The 23,709-nt window shown below is 57.5% G+C and overlaps 1 protein-coding gene and 1 long non-coding RNA gene across 3 annotated transcripts in view; both read left to right on the top strand.

The window, feature by feature from the left end:
- The window catches only part of LOC113486408, a 23,241-nt gene extending 15,971 nt beyond the window's left edge, over positions 1 to 7,270 (top strand). Inside the window, exon 3 of the long non-coding RNA XR_003399589.1 lies at positions 7,130 to 7,270. This is a non-coding gene — a long non-coding RNA (uncharacterized LOC113486408). The remainder of the gene's footprint in view (positions 1 to 7,129) is intronic.
- Positions 7,271 to 10,580: 3,310 nt separating this feature from the next.
- On the top strand, positions 10,581 to 22,313 carry STXBP1 (syntaxin binding protein 1). Of its 2 annotated transcripts, XM_026860456.1 has the most exons (19): positions 10,581 to 10,708; positions 10,876 to 10,957; positions 11,464 to 11,540; positions 11,787 to 11,865; positions 12,199 to 12,302; positions 13,123 to 13,271; positions 13,613 to 13,697; positions 13,896 to 14,026; positions 14,428 to 14,535; positions 14,652 to 14,712; positions 15,316 to 15,381; positions 15,567 to 15,647; positions 16,376 to 16,514; positions 16,729 to 16,838; positions 17,017 to 17,118; positions 18,592 to 18,677; positions 19,359 to 19,513; positions 20,489 to 20,612; positions 21,890 to 22,313. In XM_026860456.1, exons 1-18 carry the CDS (start codon positions 10,664 to 10,666, stop codon positions 20,596 to 20,598), a joined length of 1,770 nt encoding a protein of 589 aa, XP_026716257.1. In that variant the 5' UTR covers positions 10,581 to 10,663; the 3' UTR covers positions 20,599 to 20,612; positions 21,890 to 22,313. The 2 variants fall into 2 exon arrangements, with proteins under 2 accessions (XP_026716257.1, XP_026716258.1); XM_026860457.1 differs by lacking the exon at positions 20,489 to 20,612 and having other exon boundaries at positions 10,582 to 10,708.
- Positions 22,314 to 23,709: the final 1,396 nt, after the last annotated feature.

Here is a 23,709-nt window from a genome sequence, read left to right as displayed (position 1 = left end):
TGTGTATAAGAGACAGGTGTGTAATCTGGTGGGAGGTTGCGGGGGTGTGGGGGGAGTGTGTACGTGGGTGAAATCCCCGCGGGTGCGGTGGCTCCGGCCGCCGCCGCGTTGTGCAGCGAAACCCTCCCGAGCAGGCTGCGGATGGTGCGGCCGGGGCTGGTGGTGTGATCGGGTGGGTGGTGATATGGGGGGGGGATCCCCCTGGATGGTTGCCCCTGCTTTATTCCAAGTCGTTACCTACCCCCGGGGTGCGGGGGGTGGCCGCGCCATCCCTGCATCCCTGTGCCCCCCCCTTCCCTGCTCGGCACCCTGGGGTGCTGCATTGGGGGTTAGAGCCCGGCCAGCTGCAAAACGAAAGGGAAGAGGCGGGGAAATGCCCTGTTGTTTCTCTGCTGCAGGATCAGCTTTAGGGAGGTTGGATCTTGGGCTTTCTTTTTGGGGGGGCTGGCCCTCTCGCCGCCGGGGTGGGGAGAGAGGCATCCCCCAGCCCAAACAGGCGGGGGGGGGGCGAAGCTGGACCAGCCACCCACACACCCCCCAGGCAGGGCCGCATCCAGCTCATCCAGCGCCCTCGCTAAGAGGGGACAGGGACCAGCGCCACTGCATGTCCCTTATTTTCATTCATTGTCTCTGCACTGAAATAGGCTGGGAGAGAGAACACACACACACAGAGGTTCAAGGCAGCATCACGGAAATCTGGCTCGATCCTTCCCTTCAGGGTTTAGTGACAAACTGCTCTGTTCTTCCCTGAAAAATATAATTTCAGACTGAAAATAATAACTGGGAGCCGGGCAGCAGTGCTGTAGCGGGGCTATCGGGGAAGCGTGGGTGTCTGGGAGGAGAGAGCGGGGTTTGTGCAGGCAGAATGCTGCATAGGAGCGAGGGACGGGGCCCTCGGAGGAGCACCCTGCGGGGTCCAGCCCGCCGGGGCTCGGGGTGCTCCTCAGGCTGCCAGGGGAAGCGCCTGGTCTTGGTGGGTCGGTTCCTGCCATGAGGTGCTGTTTTCAGCTGGACCTGCTCCCCCAGGGGTCAGACCAGTCTGCAGGGTACCAGCCCTCCCCCTTCGCTGGGCACCAATGCGGCTAGCACAGGATTTCCCCGGCTCTCCCTCACTGCGCCAGCCTCCTCTCGGGCAGGGATTCCCTGAAGGTTTACCTGCAGGAGAAGATGTTTGCTCATAAGGAACAGGAGGTCCAAGCCCGGGGCTGGCGCCGGGGCAGGGTATCTCTGCTGGGCTTCCTCCCGAGGAGGGAGGGAGGGAAGGATGCTGCTGTGTTGCCATGGCTCGCTCTGCCAGGCCCCCCCTCCAGAGCTGCATTCTGCCCTGGCTTCCCTCCAGACCCGGATTATTCTTCTGACCAGCTGGTGCCATAACAAGATGGGTTTTGGAGGCCTCCGGATTGGTGGGAGGACGTGGGCAGGGGGAATGAGGTGGGTGAGTGTTGTAGGAGATGGACAGGACCAGATTGTCACCCCCCAGAGGCTCAGGTGCATGCTGGGTGGGCTGACCCTGCAGTATCCAGCAGCGATGGCTGCATCCCTCCAGGACTCGCCTTCATCTGGCCGGGTTTGGATCTGAGTGCTCTGGGCCCTGGAGGTGATGGCCGAGGACCAGGTTCTCCTGGTGTGTTTGTGGCCATCTGAAGAACCAGTCGCTTTTCTCTGGTGCTGGTTAGAAAAATCTCACCCATGTGTGAGAGCTGGTGCCACCCCCAAAATCTTCATCTAACCCCCCACCAGGTGGACATTCCTCCCATCTTCTCTTGTCCCAGGGCCTCCTTTGATCTTCTCAGGGCAACCTGCCCCCAGCCTCCCCTGCCCAGCCCGGTCACCGCTCACCTGCAGCACCCTACAGTGGGGAGGAGGAGGCTGGGTTTACTTAGTTGAACCATCACCAGCAAGGCAAGATGGGCCGTGCTGCAGGGGTGACACCTGTGCAGCTCCTGCCACCACAGCGGGCTGGGGCAGGACATGCAGCCGGAGCGTGAGGAGACCCCCGGACCCTTCACCTGTGCAAGGAGAGAAACCTCCCCGAGGGCTTCCTTTTCCTCACATTGCTGTCACAGCCAGATGGGAGAAGCAGACCAGCCCCAGGATAAGGGAGCACCCTGCTCCCTTCCAGGGACAGCAAGAAAACCTCTTTCTCCCCTAAGACACCAGCCGATCCTCCCACGGAGCATCCTTGCCTGCACAGCCTCTCGCAGAGCTGACCCGTGCCCGGGTGCCTGCCTGCCAGAGCCACACCAAGGAGCCCCACGGTTAAATCCTGCCTGGATGAGGTCTGATGGGCCCTCAGCACCCATGTACAGCAGTCACTGCTGTACCGTGTCACTCAGCATCCCCACCTGTACCTCTCGAGGGTCCACCCCAGCCTGGCCCATGCCAGGATGTGATGACTCGGGGACCCAGGCTCATGCCGAGCTGCCCGTGCTGCACCTTAGGGGAGAGGGAGGAGGCAGAGGCAGGGCTGCCAGCCCACTGCCAGCCTCGGGGCACAGCCGGGGGACCTGCTGCTGAGTTGGTGGTGCATGACTCACCCAGGCTGCTTGGGGCACCTCACACATCCCACCACCCCTTTGCTGAGGGCACAGGGAGACTTCCAGGTCCAGACACTGCTTGTTGAGGATGCTCCGAGCCCATCTCAGGGCCCAGGGTGCAAGGTTTGTGTGCTGCCCCAGAGCTGAGTCTGGCAAGGTCTCTGCCACGCTGAGGAAGAGGAGGCAGCAAAGGGCACAGGGCTGGATGCTCCTGTTGCAGGGATGCACATGGCATCCTCCTGCCTGTACAGGGGCAGAGCCTCCAGCCCTGCCGTGATCTCAGGATGATGGTGAAGAGGATGGGTAAGGAGGAGCAGGTCCCTGCAGCTTGTCCCCCATGGGTGGGAGCACACCCCGACGTCAGTTGCTTCCTGGGCAGCCCACCCTCCCGATCCCCGACTCTGGGCAGTCCTGAGGGCAGCACGGTGCCTCCTGCCCGATGTGTGGATACAGGAATGGGCATCTGGCAAAGCTTCTGCTGGAGACTTTAGCCCTGGCACCAGAGTCTGTCTCGCCTCCATGAACTCTGAGTTGAAAAAGCTTGAAAAAATATATGCAAAATTCAGGGCTCACCTTCACACGCATTGCAGAGTAATTTGAGTCTCCAAACCACAGTCTACACCAGGGGCTGAGAAGTACTTGCCTGTACATGACCATGGAAGGTTACCAAGAACGACAGACCTCACTTTGGCAGATCTACATCCACCCACCGGTGTCTGCATGTTCAGGAAGGTTGAAAAAGCCATCGGCATAAAGGACTGAGACTCTTTCCCCCTTAGAAAAAAAAAAAAAAGTAAGGTCTGGGTCTGATTGCCTTGCACCTCTCAGAAAAATGTCCCAGGAGAGATTCCGTCCCTCTTCCCACAAAATCAACACATTTAAAAAGAGAATCATCGTCACATGGCTTTTAGTTGCACGCTGAGAAGCAGATGCTGCGTCCACCAACTCACGGTGCGGGAAGGAATTTGGCTCTTGTGTTTTGGAGAGTGCAAAAATACATCAGGCTGAAGGTGCATTAGTTTGTGAGCTTCCACACTGGCCATGTACACGCACAAACACATGGGTGTGTACACACAGATGTCAACATGCGTGCTGTAGGGTCATTTATGGAGCCCATCAGATGGTTTGACCATGTGCCACTAAGAGAGCAGCAAAGACCACCCAGAGTTGGACCAGTTCAGCTGCACGTCAGCTGACCTCCATCCCACCCCCAGCATCCACCTGGGCCTGGATTCTCACTGAGCTGAGCCTGAAGAGCCCCAGTTTGTTGGTGATTTTCTCCCTCTTGGTTCAAGGCAGAGAAGAACCAGCTCAGAAAGTCACGGCCACACATGTAGGAGAAAGCGACTTACCCCTGGGAGAGGATCACCTCACCTCTGGGACGCTGTGACACCCCGTGTGCCATCCTGCCGCAAAGCTCTTGGCTGCTCTTGGCACTGAAGCACTAACGCTGGCCACACTGACAGCACCTACATCTCCACTGGGGATGGAAATGTGGTGGAGGAGGGCAAGCTTTAGTGAAGGGTGACACCTTCAGAAGGGACCTGACGTGGTCTGTGACCCATTAACTCTGCCAGGTGAAGAAGCTCTGCTCAACTCCCAGATCCTTGTGCAGACCTGAGGAAACCGTGCCAGGAGTCATCCCCACAGTGGAAATCCTTGTGATATTTAACCCCATTTCTCCGGTGCAGTTAATGAGGGCGGTTTGTGGGTGTGATCATGTATTTCATTTCCCTTATTTCCTTTTGGGTGCGTTATAAAATGTCTGAGGAGTTCAAGATCTCTGGGTCTCTGTCCTCCTTCTCTCTAGGCTATGCAGGTTTCCTGTGGGTTTGGCCGGCAGGTATAAATACATACATCCTTCATGAGAGCAGTGCAAATAGGAAAAGGAGGAATTAATCACAGGGTACTATGATTACCGTGACTAATCCTTGAAGCTAGAGCCCCAGCAGCAACACAGCGCTGCGTGGCTCCCCGGAGTAGCACAAATACTGCTCGGCTCGGTGTGGCTTCGACGTGTGGCATGTTTCACCAGCAGCCCTGAGGGAGACGTGCGGTGCTGCTCTGGATGTGAAAATATCAAAGTTCACCTCATCCAGGGTTGGGTTAGGAAAGGATGAAGCTGAGCCTGGGCAATTCTGCCCATGCAGGACTTACTGCAGCTGGATGGCACCTGGGCTGCACCACCAGCAGGTTCCTACGTGAGGAACGTGTCCTCCAGAAAGGCTGAGGTCTTCCAGGTGGACACCAGAAATAATCCAGTGAGAAAAACAGGTGTTAAGGACACGGATTGCTGGAGGGGAGATGTTTGAGACTTGGTTTATGGACACAGTGGTCTCCAGACTCAAATCATCCCTGAGGTGACTCTTAGCCACACTGAAGGACATCAGTTAGGCTTTGCCTCCTGTAAATAGAGTTATTCTCTACGTCCTGAGTGGGGTCGTTGGCCTTCCTGCCATCCTCTGGTCCATGGAGCCTGTTTTATTAGGGGTGGTACACTGGCATCTTAGAGATCCCCACTGAGGATGTTCAGGGGTAAATCTGTGCTGCACTGCATTCACACGTGGTTGTATCTGTGTAACATTCACACTGTCTTAAGCAATTAGTTAATGAATCAGCAAAAAAGCAGTTGCCAAGCCAACCCAAGCCAAACATGTTTGTCTTGGAGATGCAGCATGACAACTTTTGAGAAGTGGGTCCTGAGCAAACCTCAGTGTGAATTTCTTGATCCAGCTCTCCAGAGCTGCTCTGGGATTTTAGATCCCAAAATGGAGGACATGTGAGGAGAGTGAAAGGACTGAGCCCTGCCTGTGACAGGGAAAAGCCCACGGTCAAGATCACTCATCTCCTGTAGGACCTTGGGTGGTTCCTACAGCCTGTTGCCCATCTGTAACGCAACTCGCTGTTCCCTTACCACGTCAGGCCAAGGTGTGCAGCCCGTGAGGTCCTGGGACGTGGCAGCAAAGGAGCATTTCTGAGCAGCAAGAGTTTGGCCTCCTGCATTGCTCCGGGAGGGAAGGGCTTGTCCATCACTGCTGGCACAGGCCAAGGGTCAGCACTAGAGAAGAAATATCCTCAGGCTGCAGCATCCCTCACCTGTCCTGGTGCTCTGGGATGGGTTGGTGACCAGGACAAGGCTTTACTGCTTCCACTGACTGGTGGAGGTCAGGGCTGCTCACCAGGTTTCAGGCTCTTTCTGTAGCAGGATAACAGGCGTGGGGCATCGCAAAGTGAGTTTGTCTCAGTACAGGCTGCACTTGGTCACAGTTTTGTTGGTGTGGGCACAAGCAATGGCAGGGTTGGTCCCTCTTCCCCCAGAACCACTTGGAGACATGGGGCTGGTGGCTTTTGCCATGAGCAAGTGAGGCAAGGCAGGCTTGGAGAAAGGCTGCCTGGCCAGCTTGGTGTAAATAACACGGTCTAAGCCTCTTGGAGTGACGTATGGGCTTGAGTCCTACTAGGCCACCGTGTCACCAGCTTCTGACCCTGCTTGAAAACGTTGCAGCGGGTCATTTTTGTGCCACACTTCACCCTGAGAACAAGCCTAACTGCAGGTGGTGAGCTGAGGGAGGTGATTGCTCTCAAGCGTGTCATCTGCATGATTGCACTTTTAGGACCATATTACTCAAGAGCGCTGGAGCTCCTCCGTTTGTGGGTGAGATGTGCTTCCTTGTCCGTAGGCACTGATGTTGTCTCCACATTGGAGAATAAGTCCAGAGCTGTTTGTATTGTCTGTTCTCAGTAAAAATTGTAATTAAAATTCTTCCAGCCTGAAGGAAACAGATGCAATGTGGTAGGTCCAGACAAGCCAAGTGTTGAAGGCACTGGATGAGATATGCATACGCATTTTTTCCTCCGAAACCTGGTTTATCTCCAAGATGAAAAGCTTGACTATGAGCGTCACTGAGTGACGTTAGAGCTCAAAAGCTCTGGCTGGCCAGACCGTTTGGGGACACAGGCAGCAACATCTGACCAGCTAATGCGGGGATGTGAGAGCACTGCTTCCCGGGAGGTGTCCAGGCTTGACTTGGGGACCTCGGGGAGCAGAGGAGCTGACATTTTCCCTGGGAGTCTCTTGCTGATCCTGTAACTGAGTGCGGAATTGGCCCAAGGATGCCTTCCCTGGTATTGCTCATCCTGGATAGCATATGTGCTGGCATCCCTTCTCCTGATTAGACATGCCCTTGCCAGAGAGGCTGCCTAGAAATTGCCCTGCTCTGAGGACAGGTCTGGGTGCCTTCTCAGTTCTGGCCTTAGCCAAAACTTTGGTTTTACAGCCTCAGCTCCACTGCTAGCAGCCACATTAGCCAGAACAGCTCCAGGGAGCAGCTGTACCCTGTTGACTGTACGTTTTGACCTCAGAATTCCCACAGCTTGCCCCTTTCTGTGCCAGACCTGGTCACCCACAGCATTTAGCGTTGCCTTCTTGGCCCACACAAGTGTTAACTGACCACTCTTCCCTAAGCTGGGGGTTTAATGGCTGCTGCAAGGACACCTGGGAGGTGCAGGTCATGGGCACATCTCCAAGCAGCACCCTGTAATCACAAGCTTTTGGTCGGGTTTATGTCTTATGCCCTCCCATGCTTTGCCAGGGCCCCTCTTCAGAGGATGCTCTCACAGAATCCCAGAGTCATCCAGGTTGGAAAAGACCTTGAAGCTCCTCCAGTCCAACCATGAACCTCACCCTGACCGTTCCCAACTCCCCCAGATCCCTCAGCGCTGGCTCAGCCCGACTCTTCAACCCCTCCAGGGATGGGGACTCCCCCCCTGCCCTGGGCAGCCCATTCCAACGCCCAACAGCCCCTTCTGCACAGAAATCCTTCCTCAGAGCCAGCCTGACCCTGCCCTGGCACAGCTTGAGGCCATTCCCTCTGGGCCTGGTGCTGGTTCCTTGGCTCAAGAGACTCACACCCCCCACCCCCTCTGCACCCTCCTTTCAGGGAGCTGCAGAGGGCCAGGAGGTCTCCCCTCAGCCTTCTCTTCTCCAGACTAAACCCCCCCAGTTCCCTCAGCCTCTCCCCATCAGACCTGTGCTCCAGACCCTGCCCCAGCTCCGTTGCCCTTCTCTGGACACGCTTGAGTCACTCAATGGCCTTTTTGGAGTGAGGGGCCCCCCAAAACTGAATGCAGTCATCGAGGTGCGGCCTCACCAGTGCTGAGCACAGGGGTCAGATCCCTTCCCTGTCCCTGCTGGCAATACTATTGCTGACACAAGCCAGGATGCCATTGGCCTTCTTGGCCACACTGCTGGCTCATGTTCAGCTCTATGGATCTGCCTCATTCCCCACCCTGCCTGGGCTCTGAACTGACGCTGGCAGTCGGTGGAAGAGCAGACTTGGAGGCTGCTTAACTTTGCAACCAGATCTGACCCGTGGTCAAGGCAAGAGAGGAGATTGGTTTAGGGAAGGGCTGTGCCTGGCTGCAAGGCACAGCGCAGCTCTGCAGCAGGCTGGGAGCAGGGCTGGCCCGTGGTGCCAGTGGGGGCCCATCTCTGACCGGGGATGGACACCCTAAAACCACAAAGCTCAGAGCAATCACCCTTAGAGTGCCCAGTTTCTGCTCTGGGAGGCCCATTGGGCTGTCTGGATCAGGCCAGGGGACGTGACAGCACTCTTGGCACCGGGAGGTGCACAGCTGGGCAGACGCTCCCCCCATCGTACGCATCCATCTCAGCCTGCCCCTCTGCAGAATGGAGAGTCCCCACAAAGCCAGGCTCTGAGGACAAAATGTCCCCTGCTGTGGCTGCCCTGGTGAGGAGCAGCTCGGGGCTGGCCGAGGCAGCTCCTCAGGGAGCCCTTTTCGAGCTCCCCTGCCCCGGATCCCCATCCCACACTTGCCGCAGCAAACGGGGGTGCTGGGAGCACCGCAGGAACCACTGCACTGCCGGCACCCTCCCCTGGCCCCTGGGACGCTCGTTCCCAGTCTCCTTCCTTCCTTCCCCTCCTGGCCCTGGAGCAAAGTGGTATTTTCATCCCAGGGGAAGGATTTCTTCCTGGCTATTCGCAGCCGGACCCTGACCCCTTCCCAGTGGGTATCACTACCTGGCGCGTGGTGCCCCGGCACGGCCCTGCTGGGCTTTACTCCCTGTCGGTTGTGACGGAGGTTGTTGGTGTGGGATGGAGGGCGCGTGCGTGCTGCCTCGTAAACAGCACTGTTATTCCTGGATCCTTGAGCCTGGGAAGGAGCCAAACGTGAGTAATGAAAGGAAGGGGAGGGATGCGCTGGCATCCCTCCTTCCCAGCCCCACTCCAGCAGTGAGGGACCAGAGGGGGATGTGCAGGCAGCCCTCGCTGCCAGCTCCTGCCTAAGACCAAGGATAATTCCGTGTTCACTTTTTTGCTGCGTAGGTGACCTTGATTCCTCTGGGCAGCATGCATGGGTGCAGGCAGCAGCTTTTGGCCCCCAGCAGTATCCAGCTCAGGGGCTCAGCGGTACAAACCATCTGTACCCAGTTACCTTCCATCCCCACTTCCCTGGCCTGGAGGTGCCCTGCACCCCCTTTACTGATGGATAGGCTAAAGGATGTGGCCAGGGGCAGGCAGGACCCAGAGTTTGTGGCCAGGATCCTTCTGGGGCTTCCCCGAGGTGGATATTGCTGGGGGGGAGATGGATGTTCAGTGGTAGGAACAGCTGCCTCCAGGTTTTACATCGGGGTAGACAGATCAGCAATGCTCACAGGACCCCATTTTATCCCTGCTGGCACCAGTCCCCACCCCAGTGCTGCAGCTCTGAGCCCTGCAGGCAGCCCAGGGGGTGTTACAGCCCCGCTCAGCCTGTGAAATCCTGTGGGAGTGTTTGGACAGTAGCTCAGTGAATGAGCCCAGTGGAGTCGGGGAGCCCCAGGGAGCATCACCTCAGGATGCTGGGGCTGAGCCGAGCCTGGCAGGGCCCCTCTGCTCTCCGGGTGAGGATGCTCCACGTGGCACAGGGCTGCTGCAAGGTCCCAGTTGGCCCTGAGCCCCTTGCTCCCGTGCAGATCCCCAGAGGGGGTGGCGACTGGGAAGATGAGGTGTTTTGCCCAAATTCAGCATCACCCAAAAGCAGGAGACTTTAGGGCTGGGTGCTCTCAGGACAGGCCTTCTGCATACCTCCCTCAAGCCTTATTCTAAAAAAGGGACAAATTTAGGCCTCAAACTGCCCCATATAAACCCAAATTGAGCTTTACCTGGGGGACCAGCACCCTTGGAGTCAATCCCACAAGGGAAGCGTCCCAAGGCTGAGGCTGGCAGGGTGACTCCCTCAACAATGGGCTCCCCACACCTCATGTGTTTTCTAATTTAGAAACATTTCTTATCTGGGTTTTAATTGGGCATTTCCATCCCTGTCCCTGGGACCAGAGGGTCTGAGCAGGGAGAAGCACCACGTGGAGGACGTGGCACAGCTGCTCACGGACACAGACTCTTTCCCTCGGGCTCAGCCAGGCAGTTCCCTGGTGTGTCCCTGCTCTGTGAGGAGTGGTGGTTCATTCACCGGGGTAAAAAGGGAACCGTCAGGGTCATGGGGGCACCTCATGGTCCCCAGCACAGATGTTGAGGAAGCACGTGTGTCTGGCAGGAGTGCCAGTACCTATTTGAATATGGGTGCGAGGTGGTCACAGCCCCAAGATGTCCCTGGGGTGGGGGGGAACCCACAGGTGCAGCTGTCCTAGCTGTTGTGTAAGCCCAGCATCTGCGGGAGGCGAAATGAGATTGTAGGGGATTACAAGGAACAGGCTCAGGCTGCTTGATTCTTGTTTCTAAAAGGAGCTCTTAAGCCACTGTTGTTTTCCCAGTGCTTCGGATTAGGGACGAGACAATGTGGGGTGGCCCCCAGGCTCCCCAGAGGGACCCCCTGACCCTCCACCAACCTGTGGCTCCCCACCAATGTGGGCTCTGTCTGTTAGTGCCAAGCACAAGAGAAAAACAGGGCTGGGGGGTGACCACCCCTCCCTGAGCACCCCAAAACCACCCCCCATCTCCTCCCCACGTCCCCAGGAAAGGCACTGGGGGATCAGGCTGGCCATGGTCCCACACATGGATGGGGGTTTCAGGGCCCCTGGTAGAGACCCCACTGCTGCCAACGGGCCCCAGGGTGCTGCAGAGTGGGTCTTAGGGTGCTCACAGCCCACTCCCTCTCTTGCAGAGATTATGCACGATGTGATCCGGAAAGTGAAGAAGAAGGGTGAATGGAAGGTGAGCGCCAAACACCGGGGGGACGGGGGTCAGGGGAGGAGGGTGGAGAGGAGGAAGCAGGGAAGGGGGTAGGTGCAGGCAGGGAGCCCCCAGGGGTGGTGGAGGGATGGGGAAGGGCAGCTCCCCGGCTGCCTGCCGTGCCCCCAGCTCACAGCCCCTCTCCCCAGGTGCTGGTGGTGGACCAGCTCAGCATGCGCATGCTCTCCTCCTGCTGCAAGATGACCGACATCATGACAGAGGGAATAACAAGTGAGTACCGGGTCGCAAACCTCTCTGTAGAAAGGGCAAAACCTCCCTCTGTACCAGGAGACCCACAAAGGTATCTCCAGGCTGGCAGGAACCAGTTGAGGTGGTGGCACGGCCCCCACCCAGCCCCATCCCATTTGGGATGGAGTCATGCTACCTCCCATCGCTCTTGGCCAACTATGCTGATGCCAGGCTGATGTTTCACAGCTTTTCTCCTTGGCTCCTGGGGCTGGAGGAGCCCAAACACCTTATCTCCTGGCAGTACCTCAGTCCGAGGAGGAGACCAGGCGTTATTTTATGTCAGCCCTGTAAATAGCTCCTGCAGCCCTTGGAAAGGAGAAGGAAGCCCAGCTGCTGTGTGGGCAGGGGCCAGTGGTTAGGGACGTCCTGGACACAGAGGGGTTTGGGGGGTTTGGTCCTGTGCTGCCGTGGGATATCCAACAACCCTGTGTAGCCGAGTGCCCCTGCCCACACCCCTCCCTGCCATGGCTTCTGTTTCCCCCCCCCAGTTGTGGAAGACATCAACAAGCGCCGGGAGCCGCTGCCCAGCCTGGAGGCCGTTTATCTTATCACCCCTTCGGAGAAGGTGAATACACAGTGTGGGGTGTGGGGGCATGGCTGTGGGCTGGGGGACGGTGGGGGGCTGCCCATGCTGGGACGGGCAGCCCTCCCGTGGGAAGCACCTTGGCTCCAGTGAGGCCAACGGTGCTGCTGGGGTGGTGGAGCAGAGGGGCAGAGCTCCCCCGTGCCAGGAGGGAGCACCCTGGGTGACCCTCCTGAGGTGCTGGCAGTGCCACCCTGCCCAGCCCAGCTGGACCCTTCTCTCTTGCAGTCCATCCACTCCCTCATCAACGACTTCAAGGATCCCCCCACCTCCAAGTACAGAGCTGCCCATGTCTTCTTCACTGACTGTGAGTACCCAGGGGTCGCAGCTCCCACGCCATAGCCCAGGCACCCGGACCCCCAGCTCCCCACTGGCACCTCCTGGGCAAGAGAGAAGGAGAAAGAGCAAACGGTGGGGTGACAGCCCCATCCTGCCCAGGGCCTGGGGTGGCTGCGGGTGCAGACAGGTGGTTTCCATCAAAGGGATGGCCGGATTCCTGCGCCCCAGGGCAGGTGCTACAGACAGACAGCCCTTCTCCAAGAAGGAAACAAGGGAGGGAGAGGCCCTGTCACTGAAACACATGCAAGCAAGCAGGGATGGAGGGATGCTGAGCACTACCCTCCTCCTCCTCCCCTTGCAGCCTGTCCTGACGCCCTCTTCAACGAGCTGGTGAAATCCCGTGCTGCCAAGGTCATCAAAACCCTGACGGAGATCAACATTGCCTTCCTCCCCTCTGAGTCCCAGGTGAGGCCGGGCTGGGGACTGTCCCTGCTGGGGTGGTGGGACAGCCAGGGAACGTGCTGGGTCCTTCTCCAGCCCATCAGGGTTTGTGTAACAGCCTCTCCCCTGGCTGGCTCCTCGCCCCCTGCTCGGCTCTTCCTCCCTGTCCCTTTCGATTACTTCTCGGGCTGATCCGCACGGGGGATTTAGCAGGTGCGGTGCCTTGGCCCGCATTGGCCAGCTCTGTGCCCCTGCTGGCACGGCCCCCAGCCAAGGGCACTGGGGAGCTGGCCCAGGCCATCTGCCTGTGCTGGGGACATGGGGACGAGGGGGACAGGGAGGGACAGGTAGTGCCAGACCCACTTGGTGCTGTTAACCCCTCAAGCCTCAGCATTTCTAGGGAGACAGACAGGCAGAAGATGACCTCTTGGCATCCCCACATACAGCTAAATTGGCTTCTGGTCTTTACTGGTGGCATGGCCAGGGAGCAGTCTGTCCCCACTTCTCCCTGGGTCTCTGATTGCCTGTCTGGGAGCAGGTGACTGTGGTGGGCAGGGGGTCTCCTGCCTCCCCTGCTCACCCTGGGGGACTACGCATGGGTCAGGACCGTGCTGCAGAGCTGGAGCTGGAGAAGGTGTCAGGGTCCAGAGCTGGCATCTGAAAGCCCAAGGGATGCCCCCGAGCATCACTGAGCTCCGGCTCTCTGGTCCCAGGCTCAGCTGGGGACCTTCATCTGGGGTTAAATCTGGTTTCCAAACCCTCTGGGGTGTCCTGGGGGGCTGCTGTCCTCTGGACATCCCCTGCAGCACATCCCCTCTAACCTCTCTCCTGCTGCACCTCCCAGGTTTACTCCCTGGATTCGGCTGACTCCTTCCAAAGCTTTTACAGCCCCCACAAGGCCCAGATGAAGAACCCGATCCTGGAGCGCCTGGCCGAGCAGATCGCCACGCTGTGTGCCACGCTGAAGGAGTACCCAGCTGTGCGGTACAGGGGGTAAGGGCAGCGCAGTCGGCACCCCCCGGGACCCGCCTCCCCCCCAGCAGCGATGGTGGGACGGGCAGACATTCATGCTCAGTGTAAAAACAGGCTCAGACTTGATGCTCTCAAGAGTGGGGTGGGGGTGGGAGCCAAAAACCCAAGTGGCATCTCATGTAGGATAGACCAAGGCAAAGCAGGGCACCCCGAGGAGAGGTGGAAAAGGGCAACAAAACCAGCGCAGGGCTCTCCTCTCCCACAAGCCAAGGACATTGCACAGGGAAACTAGCAGCTCCTCCCCATCCCACGGCAAGAGCTGCCCGCCCCGAGGAGCTGACCTCTCCTCCTGCCTCCTCCAGGGATTACAAGGACAATGCCATGCTGGCGCAGCTCATCCAGGACAAGCTGGACGCCTACAAGGCTGATGACCCCACCATGGGTGAGGTGAGCAGGGACGGTGCTGGCAGCCCTGGGGGTGGATGCTCGAGTGATGCTTCACTCCTAAAATCCTGCTTGAGCTCTGCCACGCGGCAGTTGCAGACCCCAAACGGGGAACTCAAAATGGCACCGGCTTCCTTTGACTGCCTGTGGGGCTGGAGGAGCCCTTGGCCCCACTGCTGACGCCTCCCCCTGGCTCTGCAGGGACCGGACAAGGCTCGATCCCAGCTCCTTATCCTGGACCGCGGCTTCGACCCTGCTTCCCCGGTGCTGCACGAGCTGACCTTCCAGGCAATGAGCTACGACCTGCTGCCCATCGAGAACGATGTCTACAAGTGAGTGCAGCACTGCTGGCCCCATGACCACAGCCCCCACAAACGAGTCCAGCCCTCAGGCGGGAGCTGGAAGCTCAGCCATGGGGTCTGAGCCTCAGCATCTCTCCATCCATCACGAGTCACTGGTTGGGAGAAATCATTCCTGCCTGCAGTCTGACAAGCGTGATGGGCAGGACTGATGCAAAAGCGGCTTTTCTAGCCTATCCCTTCCCACCATTTAGCAGCTGAAGGGGCACAAGAAGGCGAGATGCAAAACCAGCTTGAAATAAAAGCCAAGAAGAGCCCCTATGTCCCCCGATCTCCTCACACCTCCCTAGAGCCACACATCCTCCCCAGCAGCGAGGGGACTGCGTACCCCCCCAGCTCCATCCCGACTGTGACGCTCTCTGCCTTTTTCTCAGGTATGAGACAAGCGGCATTGGGGAAGCCCGGATTAAGGAGGTTCTCCTGGATGAGGACGACGACCTGTGGGTCACCTTGCGCCACAAGCACATCGCCGAGGTGTCCCAGTGAGTGTCCCTGCGGGCGGTTTGCCAGCTGGGTGAGATGCTGGGCCTGCATTGCCACCCATGCTGCTGCTGGGGTCCCCTCCCCGCTGACGGTTGCGCCCTTCTTCTCTCCCCAGGGAGGTGACCCGGTCCCTGAAGGAGTTTTCTTCGAGCAAGAGGATGAACACAGGCGATAAGGTGACCCAACTGCATCTGCCAAGCCGAGGACAGGCACCTGGGGGGCTCAACTGTGAGCTGGCACACAGTGGAGTCTCCTGGGGACACTCTGCAAAGGGCCAAGGGTGCTCTGGGGGAGATGGCTTTGGGGTGCTGGCCCTATGCCCAGCCCTGGGGACATGGGATGCCTTGGGAGGGCACCGCGCCATGGGGATTAGTTTGCCCCCAGCACGGGGTCCCTGCCCACCCTGCAGCAGCTGCCTCTGTCCCCAGCCAATTACTTTCCCAAGCCCCTGAGTTGGTGGCAGTGAGGGGACACCAATGAAGTTAAGATGTAAAAGTGGTCAGAAGCTGAAAGCACCATCTCAGCCTCAGCCAGGCTCACGAGGGTCCTGCAGGAGGGTCCTCGGGGGATTTCTCCCCCTGGCACTCCAGCATACAGAGCTGCAGACACTCTCCCTGCCCTCGGCTGCAGCAGATGAGACCCGACAATGCCATGGCAGGTGTCACCAGACCCCTGTGAGGGGCTCGCGTGGGGACAGAAGTCCTTGGGAGGGTCATGTCCCCTCTGGTCATGGTCCCTAAGTCCCTGAAGGTGAGTGACCATGTCCCTTTCCCTTGCAGACCACCATGAGAGACTTGTCCCAGATGCTGAAGAAGATGCCGCAGTACCAGAAGGAGCTCAGCAAGGTGTGAGGAGGGGTGTGATGTCTGTGCACAGCGCTGGTGCTGGGCGCCCCCCAGGGAGTGGGTGACAGCAGCTCTCCCCAGACGGGGCCCAGCTGCAAGCAGGGGCTGGGGCCGGGGTGGTGGCACGGGGACCTTTGGCTGCTGCCAGCACCACAAGGGTGGCTACACTGCTTCTGTCTCCCCAGTACTCAACCCACCTGCACTTGGCTGAGGACTGCATGAAGCACTACCAGGGCACAGTGGACAAGCTCTGCAGAGTCGAACAGGTACTGGCTCCCCCCAGCCCCATATCCCACTCCCAGCATCCCCGTGGGGACAACTGGGGCCAGCAGCTCCTGCCCCACACCTCTGCACTGAGCCACGGGTTGAGGGTGTATCAGCAGTAGCGTGGCCAGCAGGGACAGGGAAGGGATCTGACCCCTGGACTCAGCACTGGTGAGGCTGCGCCTCGATGATTGCATTCAGTTTTGGGGGGCCCCTCACTCCAAAAAGGCCATTGAGTGACTCGAGCGTGTCCAGAGAAGGGCAGCGGAGCTGGGGCAGGGTCTGGAGCACAGGTCTGATGGGGAGCAGCTGAGGGAACTGGGGGGGTTCAGTCTGGAGAAGAGGAGGCTGAGGGGAAACCTCCTGGCCCTCTGCAACTCCCTGACAGGAGGGTGCAGAGAGGGGAGATGAGTCTCTTGAACCAAGTAACCAGCGATGGGACAAGAGGTAATGGTCTCAGGCTGCCCAGGGCAGGGTCAGACTGGCTCTGAGGAAGGATTTCTTTGCAGAAGGGGCTGTTGGGCGTTGGAATGGGCTGCCCAGGGCAGGGGAGGATTCCCCATCCCTGGAGGGGTTGAAGAGTCGGGTTGTCCCACCGCTGAGGGATCTGGTGGAGTTGGGAACGGTCAGGGTGAGATTCATGGTTGGACTGGAGGAGCTTCAAGGTCTTTTCCAACTGAGATGATTCTGTGATTCTGTGAGGGGTGACGAGCATGTGTGTTCTCTGCAGGACCTGGCCATGGGCACTGATGCTGAAGGTGAGAAGATCAAGGACCCCATGAGAGCCATCGTCCCCATCCTGCTGGATGGGAATGTCAGCACCTATGACAAGATCCGCATCATCCTGCTCTACATCTTCCTGAAGAACGGTGAGGAGGGCACCTGGGCAGGGTTGGGCAAGACGTGCAGGCAGCTCTGGGTGGCAAACAGCTCACGGTTCAGCCGAGATAAGCCAGATGGAAAAGCTCAGCTCTGTCTCTCTGACCACCACCAGGCCAGGTGTCCTAAGGGGACAGTGGAGGGGCAGTGTCCTCACCAGGAGGCATTTCTCAGGAGGACACCATCTCACTGTTGCATTTCCAGGTATCACCGAGGAGAACTTGAACAAGCTGATCCAGCACGCTCAGATCCCGGCAGAGGACAGCGAGATCATCACCAACATGGCCCACCTCGGGGTGCCCATCATCACAGACGTGAGTGTCCACCGCCTGCTCCCCACCGCCCTCCTCGCCCCTCGGAAGGACCATGGCACCCACTCTGCTGTGGGAACTGTGTACCCCCCGGGGTGACCTCAGCACCCCTCTGGGGTGGCCCTGATCCCACCACCGGAGCCCCCTTGTCTCAGGGTGTCCCTGTGCTCTTTCTGCCCAGTCCACCCTGCGCCGCCGGAGCAAGCCGGAGCGGAAGGAGCGGATCAGTGAGCAGACCTACCAGCTCTCCCGATGGACCCCTGTAATTAAGGACATCATGGAGGTGAGCCAGCAAGGACAGGGACAGGGGAGAGAGCAGGGACCTGGGATCACCCAGGAAAGGACCTGTGGAGAGCTGGGTGCTCCCAGCCCAAACCCTGACGCCTCTCCCCAGCACGTGCCCTCCAGGCTGCTTGCTGCCTGCAGTTGCAAACAAAGTTGGGAAGTTATGGGAGGTTTTCCTGGTCCCCACCTGAATGCTGGCCCCGGGTGGGATGCACAGCCCTGGCCTGGCTCGCGTGACATCCCCACAATATAAAAGTGGTAACAAACAGGTTGCTCCTTGTTCTGCACCATGTGCCACAGCAGGCACAGCTGGGTGGCCTTGTCACAGCACTGCTCATGTCCCGGCTGACCCAGGGGACACAGTTCACTCCTGCCCACAGGGACAGCCCTGCCTGTACCCATGGGAGCTGCCCCGTGAGCTCTGTGCTCGGCTAGCACTGGGCAGAACCAAAAAGTGATTTTTTTCTAGGCAGTGCCCTCCTCCTGATCCATTCCCTCCGTGACCACCCCTCGAATCAGAGCAAGCTGCTGGGGTTTGCCAAGAGTCAGGGGTCCTGGGCACCAAACCTGCTCCCCAGCACAGACATTTCCCACCTGCTCAGACAGACCCTGGAGCTACATTTTGGGGAGGGGATCACTGCAATTCAGTGCCACCTCTGCTCCCAGGCACCAAGGACAAGCAGAGCTGCAGCTGCCTCAATTTCCAGAAGCACACAGCTCTTGCCTTCCTCTACCACAGTCCATGCAAACCCTTTTGGGGTGGCTTCATGCCCAGCGTACCCCTAAACCTCATCCCCAGGATGAGAGGGGACTGCACAGGGCAGAATAAAGGGCAACAACCCTCCACAGCTGGTGGAAGCAAGACCAGGTCCCGTACCCCAGGGGTGGATCGCAAGTGTGAAGCCTCCAGCTCAGCTCATCCCCCTGAGCTTCCCAGGAGAGGACCCTGCCTTGGCCCTCCCCTTACCCAAAGACTGGCTCTGAGGAAGGATTTCTTTGCAGAAGGGGCTGTTGGGTGTTGGAATGGGCTGCCCAGGGCAGGGGGGGAGTCCCCATCCCTGGTGGGGTTGAAGAGTCGGGTTGAGCCAGCGCTGAGGGATCTGGGGGAGTTGGGAATGGTCAGGGTGAGGTTCATGGTTGGACTGGAGGAGCTTCAGGGGCTTTTCCAACCGAGATGATTCTGTGATTCTGTGATACCCTACCTCACAGACATCCCCTGTACCCCCTGTACCCCTCACCCTGTACCTCTGTGCTGCAGCCTCCCTGCGCCACCAAGCATCCTCCTCCCCCTAAGCGCACCCTGTTACAGGAACACAGCCAGATTGTTCCAAAAAGTAAGGCTATGCAAATATATGCAGATAAATCCTGACAAAGTTAGGCCAGTCCTCCTGGGCGCAGCCCTACAGAGGTGTTGTAGGGCCGGGGGCTGTGCCTGGCTCCTTGCTGACCCCCCCATGCTCTCTGCCCACAGGACGCCATCGATGACAAGCTGGACACCAAGCACTACCCGTACATCTCCACCCGCTCCTCCGCCTCCTTCAGCACCACTGCCGTCAGGTGAGTGCCCCGCGCCACCACCCTCCCCTATACATTGGCACGAAGGAGCTGGGAGTGTTCAGTGTGAGGAGGAGAAGGCTGAGGGGAGACCTCATCACTCTCTACAGCTCCCTGAAAGGACATTGCAGAGAGGTTGGTGCTGGTCTCTTCTCACAGGGGATTGGCGATAGAACAAGAGGGAATGGCTTTAAACTGCAACAGGGGAGGGTCAGACTGGACATTAGGAAAGAGAAAGAGTGGTCAGAGTGTGGAACAGGCTGCCCAGGGAGGGTGTGGAGTCACCATCCGTGGGTGTGTTTAAGGGTCATTTAGATGAGCTGTGGGGGGATGTGGGGTAGGGGAGAACTTTGTAGGGTCAGGCTGATGGTTGGATTTGATAATCCCAAGGGTCTTTTCCAACCTGGATGATTCTGTGATTCTGTGTATATCGCTGTTAGCATCCATCTCTCACCTGCCCACAGGGGCTGAATCCATCAGCGGGTCTGTGAGCTGCTCTGCCGTCATTCAGGCATCCCGTGCATCAGTTTCCCTACCTGTAACAGCAAGCAGCACTCGTGACTGGGAAGATGGACTTTACTTGCTCTAGCAGGAATTTGGGAGCTAATTAATGTGTGATTTAGATAAGATGTGAACTCAGCGTTGCCTCGTGCCCATCCTTCATTCTCCTCTTCCTCTCTCTAGTGCCCGCTACGGCCACTGGCACAAGAACAAGGCCCCTGGCGAGTACCGAAGCGGCCCCCGCCTCATCATCTTCATCCTGGGTGGCGTCAGCATGAACGAGATGCGCTGCGCCTATGAGGTGACGCAAGCCAGCGGCAAGTGGGAAGTGCTAATAGGTGAGTGGGAGCCGGGGCCGGACCCTGCGCCCCGTCGCGCTGGCTGCTCATCCCACGCTCCCTCCGCCACCCCACAAATTCCCAGCTCCAGATACCTGCGGGAGCAGGAGCTCTGCGGAAAGGTCTTCTCCTGCTGCCCGCTATCCCTGCTGTGTCCCCCCCTCCCCAGGGGCAGGATACGTCCTTCAACCCATCCCTGGTTTTGCCTCCAGTTTTCCTCTCTGGTTTTGTTCAAGCAGAGCTGGGTGAAGAGGAAGGGAGTTTTGCAGCTTGAGTCGCTGCTGTTGCACACACATCCTCGGGGTCATTACAGGGAGTAAAAAGCAGAGTAAAGAAGTGTGCCACGCCGCACGCCTACCACGGCGCATGCTGTGCATGAAACAGGAGACGCGTTTTCCTGTTGTGCCGGTGCTGCGTGTCCTGTTGCACGTGCAGCGCACCAGGAGGTGCATTTTCCTGCCTTGCATTTGTGCGACAGGACGCACATTGTGTGTTCAGCCTCAGCACACCCCGGCTGTGCTCCCGGAGGAGCCGTGGGGCAGGCCTGGAGGACACAGTGGAAGCTTGCCAGATGTTAGCAAGGAGCTTTTAGGTCCCCTAAAATTCTGAGGAAGCACAGCTGGATACACACCTTGTAGGGCAGGGGCAGAAGCCCCTCATTGTCTCATCTGGTTCCTGGTTTCTTGCCTGGAGTGCCTCATAGAGCCTCTTGCCAGCATCTCATCTGCTCCTTGTATTTCCCTGGGAGCAGCAGCCCCCTCCCCATCATCTCCCACAGCCCCCAGCCGTGTCCCCCTGCCACCAGAGCCACCACCACTGCCCAGCTCCATCCTGCCTCTTGCCCATCTCATCTGGGGACTGTCCCCTGCATGCGCCTACAATGCTCCGGGTGGCAACCGCGTCCTTCCTCGCCCCGAAAAAATGGGGGCGGGGGGTTCTTGGCGCAGCCGTCAGCCCCGCTCTGTTCTCCCACAGGTTCTACTCACATTCTCACTCCCACCAAATTTCTCATGGACCTGAGGCACCCCGACTTCAGGGACTCTACTAGGGTATCATTTGAGGATCAGGCTCCAGCAATGGAGTGAGCCAAAGAAACCAAGTAAAGGCAGCTTACTAATGAAAAAGAAACTCTTCCTCCCTGAAGGGTTTTCTTTGATTCTTCCGTTCCTCCTTTCTTTAATTATTATTTTGGGTTTAATTTCCGTTTGGTTCTCTGATAAGAAAATGCTTGCAGTTCCTCCTACCAGGTGGAAAAGCATCCAGCGCCGCTTCCATCATCCCTCTGCCATGTCTCTCGGCCAGACGTGCCTGGCCCTTCATGCCATGAGTTCCCCCTCGCCAGGGCCAGAGGGGCCAGGGGTGGTGTGTCAGGGTCCTGCCTGCCCGGCAGAGACATCCCGGGTCCGGGCAGGGGGCTGGAGCACCCGGGGGTGCTGCTCACAGAGGGCAGCTGGAGCGGGGCTGGGGGTTTGGTGCCCAGGGAAGAGCAGGCAGCGGCAGGCACGCGGTGCAGACCCCAGCGCTTGTCCTGGCTCCGGCCCTTCTCATCTCCCACGGCAAAGCGGGGTGCTGCCGTGACCCCCCCCAGCTCCAGGGTATGATGGGGCTGAAATCCTGAGTTGATGGGGAAGCTCAGCTTTGCTCTTGCGGCACTTGGTGCCCTCGGATGGGCAGGAGCCCCCAGACATCGCAGATCCCCAAACCCTGTGCGGGGTTTAGCTGCCGGTGGTTTTGCCGGTGCGACCCGTCACGGCGTCCCCCTGAGCCACCGCTGCCGGGTGTTGGGCCACGCAGGGCCTGGCAGCGGGGAGGGCAGGGGCCGCGCTGCGGGCAGCACGGCGGGGAGCTGCTGCTGGCACCGCGCCGGGAACCGCCGAGCAAGGGGCAGCAGAAGGTGAGAGCCCTTTCCCTCCTCTGCTCCCACCCACCCCTTTGACCCAGCCACACTCCGTGCAGGCAGGGGAAAAGCCTGGGGACTTGCAGAAGGTCCCTGCCTGCTGCCTGCCCGCACTTCCCACCCCGTGCGACCCAGTGGCCTTTTGGCCAATGCCTCCTGCATCCCCAAAAGGGGTCAGGAGTGACCCTGCTGCACCTCCCGGCCCCGCTTCATCCCACCCAGCTCCATACATCTCCTTCATTTCCCCTATTCTGTTCCTTTCCCGTTACCCGCGCCCCCACAACCTTCCCCCCGCCCCGTCCATGGACGTACATTTCCGCGCAAGCATTTCCACCGGTGCGCGGGGCTGTCGCCGTCAGGTAAGGCCTCGCTGGGGGGGACCGGGGACAGCGGGGACAGCGGCCGGGGTGCAATGGGGGGGTCCCGAAGCCGTTGCTGATGCTCCTTCCCCCCTCCCTGCTTTTCCTCTGCCCCCACAGGGTCCACGCACATCCTCACCCCACAGAAACTGCTGGACACGCTGAAGAAACTCAATAAAACAGAGGAAGAAAGCAGCAGTTAAAAGGAAACGCCGCCACCGACTCGATGCCGAATTCACCTTCCCGCCGGGCGCCAGGCCCGGGGTGCGATCCTGCACCCAGCCCTGGCCCGGCCCAGCTTCTCTCTTGTTCTTGTGTTGAACCCCCCTCCCCTCCCGCCGCCTTCCCCATCTCATTTTATCCACAGGGAGGGAACAACAGCCGAAAAAAATATATTAAGAAAACCAATGCATTGTGTTTAAAAGAGGAAAAGAAAAAAAAATCTATATATTTGTAGCTGCAGCTATCCGAAGCACCCAGGAGCTCATTGCTGAGTAATCCATCTGCTCATTGCTAGTGAATCGTTATGACAAAAAAACAACAGAAAAAAACCCTCTTTTTCCCAAAGTTTTGCTCCTCGTTGGGGTCCTGTGTGGATGGACGGAGGGACGGACGCACCGACCATCGCTCCAGCCTCTGCTCGCTCTTGACCAGCGGGGTCCCGGCCACCATCTCCTGTCCCTTGTCTTTTCAGGGTGGTGGGTGCTCCTGCCAGATGTGCACACAAACATCTGGCATGGGGTTTGGAGAGGGGGGTGTGGGAAGGGTGTGTGTGCACCCGGGATGCTTCACACTGCAGCAATTCACATGTGAAAAGGGACCAAAATGGTTAAAACCTGGAGATGGGGCCCATTTGCTTGCACAGCTGCCCTGCTGCAGCCTAGCCTCCCTCTTCTTTGGGTATCCCTTAAAATGCATATATATATATATATATATATATATATATAAAAATATTTTTTTTTAATATATATATATATATATATATATATATACACACCTCTGTGAATACATACAGACACACTAGAATTCAGTGCTTCAGGAAATGCAGCTTTGGCTAGGGAGGAATTAACTCATATAAGAGAAAGCATAAGGACAAATTACTGACAATATATTAAAAAAAATGATGGACACGCTACCTTCTGATTTATGCAATCACTGCAGAAAGTAAGCATCATGCACACATACAAGAATCAGATTTACAAGGACATTCAGGAAATCTAGATTATTAAAATTGTATTAAATCCTGGTATGGATATACAGACAGTTATTTAGAATTATTCAGTTCATCTCAATTCATTTCAGATACAAATTAAGCTAAAGTCATAAAAGGCAATTTTAATTCTGAATGAGTTTAATTAGGTTTAAACCAAACAATTTTAAAAGTTAATTCATGTAGAAGTATTTATCATGTTGTACAATTAATGTTCAGAGATTGAAATAATTACACATATTTCAAGAGTGTGAATAACTAAAGTCTTTAATTGTAGATATTTCTTCACACTGTATAAATACCTCCAACTTCTGAGAATATTGTCAAGAAACATACATTTTTCTACACGTTCAGAAATATTTGGTTCCTTAGTAGTATTAGAAAAGCAGTACGATCTGTAGCAACAAGCTCAGAGAATGAGACAATTCATTTATTGTGGATTATGTCTCTCTGTCTGTTTCTTTGATGCAGTTAGTATTCTGGATTTCAACGCATTCTGCCATCAGCTGTTGGTTTTAGCTTTGTTCCCGTAAAGCACTCTGTATTCAGTGGTCATTCTCTGGCTTGAGGCAATGATGCACGTGAAATCTTTGGCTTACTGATAATTAAAAATGTGTCTTCTGCATTGAATTTTAGTTATTGTAGACAATCAATGTGTACAGGTATTGAAAGGCTACTGACCCATAAAATTCAAATCCCTTTCTCTCCATGATATCTGCATGCTGTCTTT

Source organism: Athene cunicularia (assembly GCF_003259725.1).
Source record: "Athene cunicularia isolate RWA chromosome 17 unlocalized genomic scaffold, athCun1 chr17_part1, whole genome shotgun sequence".
Lineage (NCBI taxonomy): Eukaryota > Metazoa > Chordata > Aves > Strigiformes > Strigidae > Athene > Athene cunicularia.
Note: the sequence above shows the minus strand (reverse complement) of the source record. Positions and strands in the feature narration are given on the sequence as shown.

Excerpts from the sequence above, each read along its gene's own strand:
- STXBP1 (XM_026860456.1), top strand. The coding sequence starts at position 10,664 with ATGCACGATGTGATCCGGAAAGTGAAGAAGAAGGGTGAATGGAAG. Across the intron at positions 10,958-11,463 it reads CATGACAGAGGGAATAACAA|TTGTGGAAGACATCAACAAG; the intron begins GTGAGTACCGGG and ends TCCCCCCCCCAG. Across the intron at positions 15,648-16,375 it reads AGCTCTGCAGAGTCGAACAG|GACCTGGCCATGGGCACTGA; the intron begins GTACTGGCTCCC and ends TGTTCTCTGCAG.